Source organism: Gossypium hirsutum, chromosome D12, assembly GCF_007990345.1.
Source record: "Gossypium hirsutum isolate 1008001.06 chromosome D12, Gossypium_hirsutum_v2.1, whole genome shotgun sequence".
NCBI classification, from domain to species: domain Eukaryota; kingdom Viridiplantae; phylum Streptophyta; class Magnoliopsida; order Malvales; family Malvaceae; genus Gossypium; species Gossypium hirsutum.
The window spans coordinates 16,648,621-16,660,263 of record NC_053448.1 but is presented as its reverse complement, the minus strand read 5'-3'; the positions used below and the strand labels follow the sequence as shown (position 1 = coordinate 16,660,263).

Below are 11,643 nucleotides of genomic sequence, written 5' to 3'. Positions count from 1 at the left end.
TGTCAATTAATTAGTTTAGCTTAGTTGGTTAAGATGCTTGCTCTTTTCTCTTAGTACCTTGGTTAAAATAAATAATGAAAATAATAATTTGAATGTTTCAAAATTCAATTTTAAACCGAAAAAATTAAAATTTAGAGGTAAAAAATGATCTTTTTTGACGAAAACTGCGGCAAACCGCCTTCGGCTGTTTGTCAGTGAGTAGATCTCGAAAAATTATTCGAAATAAAAAAAAAATCATCTCAATCGGACAACCGAGCAAAAAAGTTATGGCCTTTCAAAGTTTTCCAAGCTAAAAAACATAAACTGTTCATCCCACGTCAGCAAATCGCGTCCTAGAGGGAGCGATTTGCTTCCACGTCAGCAACTCGCACTGACGTGGATGCAATTTCCTGGCGCGTACCCTGACATCGCGCTGACCATTCCGGTAAATAATTAAATAATGGGCTAATTTCGATAATTAAAAAAAAACTTTTATTGGTAAATTAGCCTCGATTTATTCCCCAAATTCAAAGCAAAATATTTTAATATTCCAAAGAAAAAGGAAAAAAGAAAAAAAGAAACTCAAAAGTCTCTTGTTTTCCTTACTCTACCCATTTGCAAAGTTATCAAACACCTTGCTTTTCTCTTGGATATGGGTAGCCCTTTACAATTCCATATCTGATTTTAATCCTTATACTTTATTTTTCATGTTCATTTCGTCAGTTTCTTGCTTATATTAAGTTTCTGCCGACAAAATATAAGATAAAAAGGGTAATCTTTTTTGGTTTGGTTTAGTTTGTTGTTTTTTAATCTTAGTCTTCTGCATTTCTTCACCTTCATTAATTTTATTGATCATTGGATTTTCATCCGATTGTTCTGATCTGAATGGGCTGCTTGGTTCATAATACTTTTCTGGGATTCCAGATTTTTCCATTTTAATGCCGGTTTACTCTGATTTAATTTGCAATTTAATCTTCTACTGGTTTTGGGTAAGTTTTGCCTTTTAGCTTATTTGCTAGTAGCTTTGTCTTTTTCATACTGTATTCGGAGGTACTAGTTTTAGCTGCTTGGTATTGTAGATAATCTACATTATTGACTTTTATTTTTCAGATGTGGGTTTTCCATCTTTCCTGCTTGAAACTTATTTTTATTCTACTTTGGGACTAAAATCCTCTTCTTTGTTCATTTTTACATGTTAATGTTGGCAAATCTCTTTCTTATCTTTTTGAAATTGCCATCGTATCTTTAACGTGATTTGTTTAGTTTCAGCTTCATCATATATGGATACTGTGGCAATCTGATCTTTTTAATCATGTACAAATGCGGATTCCATAATTATTTTACGTGACTTTCTCAACTTGTATGTTGACAAGTTGAGTTAGTGGAATATGCAACACCTACTTAGGCTTGCGCAATTATATTAAGAATTATGACTGCTTAATTTCCATCTTAGGCCTAGACTCCTAGCAAAACAAAACATTTACTTTCTGAATCCTTTATGCTTATTTTCATTTTTCTCCTTCCATGTTAGTTTGGGATAGAGAAGTTGTACTTAGAGATGTGTTGGCCACTACATTTATTTTCGTAGACTGATCCAAATGTATAAGAAGTAAATTGCTATTGGAGAAGGATACAATGATATTTCTTCTCCTTTGATTGTCCGTAATGATTGACATTCCCAACTTTGACACAATTTGCAGACATGGCAATTGAACAGCTTCATCAACTAAATTAGAAAAGATCGCGCTGCAAAATGCATTTTTGTTTTTTTTTTCTCTGAAGTAACATAAATATTGAAAACTTTTTATCACAAAGATTTGAAGAGAATGATCAAGAACCACTGACTTTAAATCGGATTGTGTTAGCATCATGTCTAATAGCAGTAGAATTGCTTTAAATGTTTCAAGTAATTGCTCTAATATGACTAATTCAGAAGCATTGTCCTTCTGAAAGCATTCTGCAGTAGAATAGTAGGGTAAGAATAATCTTTGAATGACATTGAAACCATATGCCCCCTTTGTTTCCCTTTAGCATAGAATACAAATGATGTTAAAATCCCATATTGGCTTTTTATTTTTTTTGGTAGGATCTTTAGTTATGTCAAATTAATGAAATGTTCCCTTTGTTTTCTGTATTGGGAACAAAGTCCTTATGGTTAAATTCTTATGCTAGCAAGAATGATGTACTAGTTTTCTTTCTTATTTATTGGATCCTCAGTTATATCTAGCTAACAATTTATTTTAAACCTTAAAAGGTTCAGTATGATTTATCTTTCCAAGTTCCCTGAATTTGATTCTTTGGCTGAAATTTGAAGTTTGGGAAGCCTCCAATTTACCTTGGATACATGGATAAAAGTATGTCTCCTATTCTTTTGGGTAGATATCTAATATCTGCTATTTGTGAGAATGTGAAGTTCTTAAGAATAATTATACTATGACTTGTTGAAACTGACTCCTGCATAAATTACATCATGCTCTCTTTACTTGAATGGCTTCTTACAATCATGAAATTACTTCAAGTGGGTGTCGATATCTCCTCCAAACATGGCTTTGTCCCCAACCTAGGGAGGTTACATTGTTGTTGCTTAGGAAGTAAACAAAAAATGATGTGACCATCTGCATCTAAGCATATTTCTATGGGTTGACTCTGTTATTGGAGTACTTTTTAATGTTAATCGGGATATTTTAACCATTATGTTAAAATAGAATAGCTGGAAAATTGGAACTATGATTAGGGGTGAGCAAAACTTGATTCAATTCGAAAAAATAAAAAAAAAATTGACTTTCGAGTTAATCGAATTGAGTTATTTGAGTTATTCGAGTCAACTCAATAAGTAATTCAAGTTTTAAGTTCGAGTCGAGTTGATTTTTAAAATTCGAATAACTCGAATAATTTGAATAATAGATTGGTGTAAATACTCTTTTGGTCTTTGTCAATTTTGAAAATGAGCAAATTGGTGTCTCTCTCAACAAAAAAAATACAAAATAATTTTCAAAAATTCAAAATAATTTTTAAAATTCAAAATATTTAAAAAAATTACAAAATTTATATATTTAAAAAAATTATAAATTTTAAAAAAAATCTAAAGAACATATAAAGATAGTTAAAAATTTAATTTTTTTAAAATAATAATTTCGGGATCTAAATAAGGACTCGTCAACTCGATTAACTCGAAATTTTTTCACTTAATTCGACTCGATTCGATCTAACACTCACCCCTAACTGTCACATTGAGCACTTAGTCTAAATTTCTAGCTCCCATGATAAATTTTTTGGCTAAAATTTCAAGTTTGGGATGTCTCCAAAGTGATAAAGAATGTGTTCTATTATTTTGGACGGACAACTTATATCTGCTATGAGTATGTGAAGTTCTTAAGGATGGATATACTATGGAGTTTTTGAAACAAACCCTTGCCTTAGATAAGATGTTGCTCTCCTTACTTCCTAAGATCTTTTATGAAGGATAAGTATAAAAAGCTTTGTATTTGCATATTTTATGAAGGATAACTGAACTGATTACTTTTAGGAAATAACATGTACCCTTCTCCTAATTGCGTGTGTTTTTTATGACTTAATCATGTTATATTTTGGACGGTGATAATGGTGAGAGTTTACTCTGTGAGTCTGTCTCTGTCTTATGCTCAAATTTAGAAACCAACTTCTTTTTGACTATTTTATGCAGGGGTTTATTGGCATTGCTACCTATTGCTATTTTTTTACCACTTCAATAATATATGGGCTGAGGTGCACATTTCATGGGAGGTGTAGAGGATGATGAACCAGCCTCAAAACGCATGAAACTATCCTCTGAAGAATTGATACATCTTTCAAACGGTTCAACTGTTAAAGAGTCTATAGTTGGGTCTTCAAGAGACTTGATGGCTCGGCCCCTGCAGTCTGATGGGGGCGAAGAAGTTGTTGGTTCAAAAGGAGTTATAAAGAAAGTTGAATTTGTCCGAATAATAGCAAAAGCATTGTACTCGCTTGGTTATAGAAGGAGTGGTGCTCATTTAGAAGAGGAATCAGGGATACCATTGCATTCTTCTATTATTAATGTATTTATGCGGCAAGTTCTTGAGGGAGATTGGGATGAAAGTGTCGCCACATTGCACAATATTGGTCTAACAGATGAAATGACCATAAAATCAGCCTCTTTTCTGATATTGGAGCAGAAGTTTTTTGAATTTTTGAATGAAGAAAAAGTCATGGATGCTCTGAAGACACTGAGAACTGAGATATCTCCTCTTTGTATCAATCATAGTAGAGTTCGTGAGCTTTCTTTGTCCATTGTGTCACCCTCTCACTGTTTTACTGTTCGGTCTCCAAAACAAGATACTTCAAGGGCAAGATCCCGGACTAAGTTATTGGAAGAATTACAGAAGCTGCTTCCTCCAACAGTTATGATTCCTGAAAGAAGGTTGGAGCATTTAGTTGAACAGGCCCTTGGCTTGCAAAGAGATGCTTGCATGTTTCACAACTCTTTGGATGAGGAAATATCACTATTTGCTGATCATCAGTGTGCGAGAGATCAAATTCCTTCTTATGCATTGCAGGTTAGATTCTATTTTGGTAATCAGATTTTATAGTTTTGAAATCTTTCTCTTATCTTTCATGCTTTACTTAAGATGGAAAATTTATTAGTTCTACATTTTTTATTGAATCAAAATTTTGTGTCTTAGTATTGTCGAAATTAGAAATCTATTTTACATCGTGCTTTATAAGTATGGGTTTTGTTGCAATATAAACTCTGGTAATTTGCTTCAATAATCTTTTCTTGACTCAGGCATGATAGAAACGATATTAGGCCTTTGTTTATAAAATAGGTTTTAAATTCTAGTGTTTATACTTTCATTAGCATTAATATTTTGAATACTTCTTTTTCTATAAACAATTTCTTTATTAGCTGCAATCTTGAGCCTTTCACTACCTATATACCTATTACCCTAGCATAAAAAATGTGCTCCAGGGTTTCTAAGATCTGAAAATGGCAGGGTTTCTAAGATCTGAAAATGGCAATGGGAAGACCAATCTTGAGTCATTGATGATGGTTTGTGTTCTAGGATTCTCACCTTGAATATAGATGATGTGCTAGAAAAGTATCTAACATAGGTTAATGTAGAACTTGCAGACTCTAAGAAACAATATGAAGCTCTTTGATATCCCATTCATTGTTGGAAGAATACTGCATGGAATGATCCTAATCATGGTGCTTGAGAACTCATTGTGATTTCTGAAAAAAAATACTAATGGAAGGTCATTTTCTAAGTTGATCAATGTCCAAGTCAATATCTTCATGCTTGGTATCCAAAGCTTTGTTCCAACAAATAAATTAGGCGAGTGAAACTACTCTTGGTATGTTGTAATAGTTCGTTAAACCAAATTTCCTTGACTCCTTTGTTACATAGAATCTTCTATAATTGATATTGTACGTGTATCCAACACTTCATCACTTGGATAAAACATAAAATATCTATTCCTGATTCTTCCCACTGTTGAATTTGTTGACTTTGCCCCCCTCTATCTATAGTTTGATCCATACATTAGCTTTTCTTGAATTAATACTATTAACAATTTGGATGGTTTGAATTGAAGTTGGGTAAATAATTAGAGATGAAAATGGAAAGTTTATTGAGGGAGTATGCAAAGTGAGTTGAATCTTATGGTGTCCAAACTAAAGGTATCACTATTAAGGAGGGAGTTATAACATAAAAAAAAGGATCATTGTTTGAAATTTGAATACAATGATATAAATGCCATTTTAAATGAATTAATTAAATCAAATAAATAATTTATATATAATTAAATGAATAAATGTAGAATTAAAAATCATACCATTGATTTATAAATGATTGCATTATTTGCATTCATATTATTTATTTAAGGCATTGTTATAATCTGCATATCCTATCTAATTATTGGATCCTTTTTGGTTTATTTTGTGGGTTCAAGCTTTTAAACAAAAGGTAAGTCAGACACGTGGACACGTACTATTATTGGGTGTCAGTACTTGAATCCCTGTGACATAGCTTGACTCATCTTTACCTTTTCTTTGTGGTCATGCCTGGAATGCACATTTGGTGTTTGGGAGGTACTCATAAGAATGTTTAAAAGGAGACCGGAAATCGAACCGGTCAAGTCTCTAGTTTTTGGTTCAACAATAGTCCTTAACATTGTCCTCTATCAAATGTACACAGCCTGAGAAAATTATTTCCTTTGACAACTTCCCCATCTTTCTTTTATTTCTCATTTCTCCATCTTCCTTTCCCTTCACATTTCTTATCTCTCCTTCCCACCTCCCATCTTTCTTCTCTTTCTAGTTTCCCCATCTTCCTTTCTCTTTCCCAAGTCTCTTCTCTCCCCCCCTACCTTGTCCCAATCACTCTCTTCTCACCTTGTATTGCCAAAATACGACAAATTTTAAAAGGTCGGTCTTGTCTCTCTCCTTTTTGTCTATGCTAAACACCCACCCAAAAATAAGAAAATTGTTGGAAACTTTGAAAAAGAAAAATCGAGTTTAGATCTGTACTACCAGCTTTTATCTCTTGCTTTTTTCTTTCTTCTTGTTGGGGTGACATGATCAAGAAAAAATGCTTGGGAGTTTTTCCTGATTTCACCTTCAACAATTCTTTATTTTATTGTGTATTTCTGGGTTGACCGGCTGATTCCAGGTTTTGGCTGGTTCTATGCAGTTAGTCCATTTTTTGGTCATATTACTATAGTTGAATTGCTAGATGTACCAGTTTCCAGTTGAACCTGCAGGTCGGGTCCAGTTTTATTGGCTACATTGGTGATCAACAATTGGAAGTCTTCTCCAACAAAATTATAAATCACATGTTAAAAAGAAGATATTTATGATTCATTGAGATATTTTAACAAAATTATAAATCACATTTTAAGGAATGTGATAGCATTTCCATCCGTAAAGCTATCTTCTAGGACAAATGGAAAGTGCACGTGGGATTTTAAGTTTGCTAATTACATTCTATTTTATGGTTAAAGAGTATTTTGGTAGTTTTGCATTTATGAAAAGGGTCCCATTTATATATCAAGCCCCATATATTATTATCAATCATGTTTTGATTGATGGTTGTTGGTGCCATAAAACTTTGTTAATGAAGATTTTGTCACTAGCTTTCAAACATGTTCTTATAATGTGCATAAAACATGTACATTCATTATCTGACATGATTTCTCAAGGATAATGTAATTGATTGAGACAATGAGGTGTGATATGTGATAAGCTAAGGATAACCATGTGAAGTCTTCTGGTGAATGCTGAAGACAAATCTCAAGGTGTTCTAGACAATTTCAAGAATATGTTTTCCAGGCTCCTTAGTCTGTCAAGGTAATAGTACAACAGGTAAATTAGCCAGCGTTGACATTGCATGATCAGTTAATCATGTCAACTTTTTACACGAATACGATGTGTGTATTACTCCGGTTACATAATGTAAAACTGGTAATACATTTAAATATGATCATCCTGTTTAAACATGACCTGATTAATGCATTTAGACATTATTAGTAATTTAAACACAAACAATAATTTCTGTTATGTATTTTAAATATTAATAATTCAATAAATGAGTTAAACCTGTAGATATTTTGACTAATGTGGAACACTATTGATACAATTAATAGAACATGTATAAACGGGTCATATACAGGTTAGGCAGATCAGCTTGCATAATATGAATATTTTTGTCATAAACAGGTTGACATGGTCATGGCACTAATACAATCATATGACACCCAAATTTGTTTACCTCTGTCTTGTGTTTGTCTTTTTAGTGGACTTGTCTGGTTGATTGGATTATTTGTTTACATATGCTTCCAACTGATTTGCTTTAGTGTATTCTGACTGGAATATTTTCTGATTCTTGATTGTTTCTATTTGTCTATTCCTAGTCTGAAATTTATCAACTTCTGACTTGCAATTTTTTCTTTTTATTAAATTATTTTTGCAAGTTCTTTTTTAAAAATCCTTTTTCCGTCCATTTCTCGTGCAACAGATACTACAGGCGCACACTGATGAAATATGGTTTTTGCAATTTTCACATAATGGGAAATACTTAGCTTCATCGTCACATGATTGCTCAGCAATCATTTGGGAGGTATTGCTATTCCTTGGAACATGGATATAACATATAAGGTTGATTTTGCTTAGGATAAACTTTTCCTATAGCTTATGTCTTGCAATTTTTATTTTTTAAATTCCTACTTATGGTAATAAACTGCTTTACGTTTTCAACTCTGTTTTTCGTATTCCATTATGGACATAAGGGCAGTATTTTATTATGTACTTTCAGTTAAATATTGCAACATATGATATCTTTTTTGCTTATGTCCACTTAATCTTTGGCATCTTCCTCTGATACTTTATGCTTCATCTGTTTCTTATAGCCTACCTTAGCTTGATTGTTGATTAAACTTAATTAAGCTTGATTGTTATTTTTACTACTTGATTTTAGCCCTCCCCCTCCTCTTTTAAAATTTACAGTTCACTACAAACAGTATTTTTTTTTATTGGACAGATTATGTCTGAATGTGGATTATTTTAGCCATTTTTTTAATTTTAAACAAATGTGATTTTGCCTTTTCCTCATTATTGTGTCTTTTTTATCAAGTTTATGAAAGGTGAATAGAATAACAAAGAACAAATAACGAAAACTAGTAGTCAAATCGAACCTTAGCAAACAGGACCCGAGATGCTACTACGAAGGAACTCTGATAATTGAAGCTAGTATTTTCCCCTTATAGGACCTGAGTTGTGCAAGTGTTTGCATCAAATTAATATCATGAGAAATTGTGAGAAAGGGTGATGAAACAGAAGTTAAAGACTGAGTGACCTATAGCTTTCTTGGCTGCTTCACGTGCATCAAACTGAATGTAACCCTTATCATATCTGACATCAAAATCAGTATACTTCAAATGTTAATTAAAAGGAACAAAGAGAAAAAGTTGTCTGGAACAAGGTCTGTTATTGAATCTTTCATTTAGTTTCAGTTATCATTTGAATAGAATGAAAAAACATAAAAAATTATATAATCAGATGATTACTAAAAGGGAGAGCTGGTCTTTTTAGAACAAGGCCTGTTATTGAACATTTTCTACTGTATGTGTCTGGTCAAAATGCTTTTCTACTCCATCTTTTTCTTGGACTTCCTGAACTTGTTTTTGTAGCAGTAGAAAGTTTAATTATTCATTTTTTAAATCATTAAACCTACTTGAGGTTTTATTTATCCAAATTTCTTCTCCTGTAGTTTTTCTGCATATTAGTTTCGTCAAAATGCTTTTCTACATTTTATTCATGGACTTTCTGAGTTTGATTTTCTTTTAGCAGTGGAAAGCATAACTATTTATTTTCTTGAAATCTTTAGCCTTCTTGAGGGTTTATTTTATCCTAATTTAAGCAACTTGTGGGGAACATCTCCTTCATCTAACATCAAAATCTCTGCAATGGTCACTTTTCTTTTGTCATCCTTTATCAATTTATTATTTAAGTCCATTCTCTTATTCTGTTTTCTTGTTTTGGCAAGTTTTTAGTACTTTCAAACACAAGAGACTCCATCTTTTCCTCTTTTTCAAAATTTTCTACAATCATGCAAGGGTGCTGGTGAAATTAAGAGTTTCTATTGGCTGGAATCTGTATTTTCAAGCATACAAGGATATTAATAATGTGTGGAATGCTTAGATCACTGTGAATCAACTATGTTGTCACTTCTCAGAAGCCTAGAAGTCAGTTGATTTTCTCATTCTAATGTTTTGACTTATTGTAGGTTGATGCAAATGGGATATCTTTAAAACATAAACTCTCTGGTCACCAGAAACCCGTCTCTTCTGTTTCATGGAGTCCTGATGACCACCAGCTTCTCACATGTGGGGTAGAGGAGGTTGTAAGGCGCTGGGATGCCTCTTCTGGTGAGTGCCTGAGTGTTTATGAAAAAGCTGGTCTTGGTATGGTTTCATGTGGATGGTCTCCAGATGGCAAATGGATTTTTTCTGGTGTTAATGATAAGAGTATTAGTATGTGGGAATTGGATGGGAGAGAGCTAGAGTGCTGGAAAGGGCAACGTATCCTAAAAATTTCTGATTTGGAAATAACAAGTGATGGAAAGCAGATTATAAGTATATGTAGGGAAACAGCAATATTATTACTTGATAGGGAAGCGAAAGTTGAGAGATTTATTGAAGAGGATCAAACAATAACCTCGTTCTCATTATCAAGAGACAACAGATTCTTACTGGTAAATCTTCTAAACCAGGAAATCCATCTATGGAGCATAGAAGATGATCTGAAGCTTGTTTCTAAATATAGAGGCCACAAACGCACCCGCTTCATCATTAGGTCTTGTTTTGGTGGACTTGAGCAAGCTTTTGTAGCTAGTGGTAGTGAGGACTCACTGGTACGGACTTTAAATTTGTACTATATCAATCTGTAGCAGTAAGTTCACCAATGATCCATATGGAAAACAATAGTCTGATAATCTGGTTGCCATGTGTTGGTATATAGAGGATCCATCTCTGCATAAATGTGTCATTTAAGTGAGATTGTAGTGTAAATAAAAGACTGAAGTTTTGTGAAGGTTACTATAGATAAAATTTTCCTTTATCAGTGAAAGTCGCAATGCTTTTCATGTTCGTTGGTCATTTGCAATCATATGCTTGCATGCCTAGGTGATATTTCTTGTTGATTTGAGCTTCTAATTTTCTTTTCATTTGTTTTCACTAATTTACAAGGAGTGCTATTTATTGCTGAAGTTTGAATGAAATTTAATTTTGTTTTACTGTATGTTTAGGTCTATATTTGGCATAGGGGCACAGGAGAGCTTATAGAGGCATTACCAGGTCATTCTGGAGCTGTTAATTGTGTGAGCTGGAATCCAACAAACCCTCACATGTTGGCATCAGCCAGCGATGATCGTACGATTCGGATATGGGGCTTGAATAATCTAAGCGCTAAGCAGAAAGACACTCATGGTAATGGTATCCATTATAGCAATGGAGGTACCTGAGATTGAATGCTAGGAATCTCCAATCTTTAATGCTTGATATGATTGGTTTCATGTAAATACTTCACCTTGTTGAATGCTGACATTCATATAAAAAAAGATAGTTTAACAATGCTGCAGCTTTTTGATAATAAATTTGCTCTCTTTTTAACATTTAACTAATTTCATTACTGTTTATGGTGAAAATTTGAAGCTTGCTTGCTCATATATACCCCTGCAGCATATGTTTTCCGATGTTTACTTGCATTTTCATGGAATATTACTATTAAAGGATCTGTCTGTAGCTTTTGTTTACTGTTGTCACTCAGGGGTGCAAATGAAATATACGAGTTTGGTTCAAAAAGACTTGAATTTAATTGTCACTATTGACTCGAGCAAACTTGAGTTATAATTTGAATATTTTGATGTTCTAACTTGAGTAGTTTGAGTTGATTTTTTTTTCTTTTAAATTTTATACTTTATTTAAATTTAAGGAGAACAAAAGCAATAATTGGAGGTCATAATTAATTTGGAAGTTGAGCATGCTGTGTATCTACAAATTAAACTAGGTTAATTGAGTAAGTTTGAATAAAACTTGATTGAGCTAGAGGTGTTTTGAATTGCAAGTTCTAAATTGAGCTTCAGCTGTTTATTGTTTGGCAAAAGTATAATG

General features: G+C 32.9%; 1 protein-coding gene across 4 annotated transcripts; it reads left to right on the top strand.

The window, feature by feature from the left end:
• Positions 1 to 526: 526 nt before the first annotated feature.
• LOC107945687 (WD repeat-containing protein 26 homolog) lies at positions 527 to 11,149 on the top strand. 4 transcript variants are annotated; one of them, XM_016879787.2, is made up of 6 exons: positions 560 to 750; positions 2,234 to 2,333; positions 3,662 to 4,532; positions 7,992 to 8,093; positions 9,759 to 10,385; positions 10,779 to 11,149. In XM_016879787.2, the coding sequence occupies exons 3-6, from the start codon at positions 3,735 to 3,737 to the stop codon at positions 10,992 to 10,994; spliced, it is 1,743 nt and encodes a 580-aa protein (XP_016735276.2). In that variant the 5' UTR covers positions 560 to 750; positions 2,234 to 2,333; positions 3,662 to 3,734; the 3' UTR covers positions 10,995 to 11,149. The 4 variants fall into 4 exon arrangements, with proteins under 4 accessions (XP_016735275.2, XP_016735276.2, XP_016735277.2 ...); XM_016879788.2 differs by having other exon boundaries at positions 562 to 968; XM_016879786.2 differs by lacking the exon at positions 2,234 to 2,333 and having other exon boundaries at positions 527 to 750.
• The last annotated feature ends 494 nt before the right edge of the window (positions 11,150 to 11,643 follow it).

Excerpts from the sequence above, each read along its gene's own strand:
- LOC107945687 (XM_016879786.2), top strand. The coding sequence starts at position 3,735 with ATGGGAGGTGTAGAGGATGATGAACCAGCCTCAAAACGCATGAAACTA. Across the intron at positions 4,533-7,991 it reads TTCCTTCTTATGCATTGCAG|ATACTACAGGCGCACACTGA; the intron begins GTTAGATTCTAT and ends CTCGTGCAACAG. Across the intron at positions 8,094-9,758 it reads GCTCAGCAATCATTTGGGAG|GTTGATGCAAATGGGATATC; the intron begins GTATTGCTATTC and ends GACTTATTGTAG.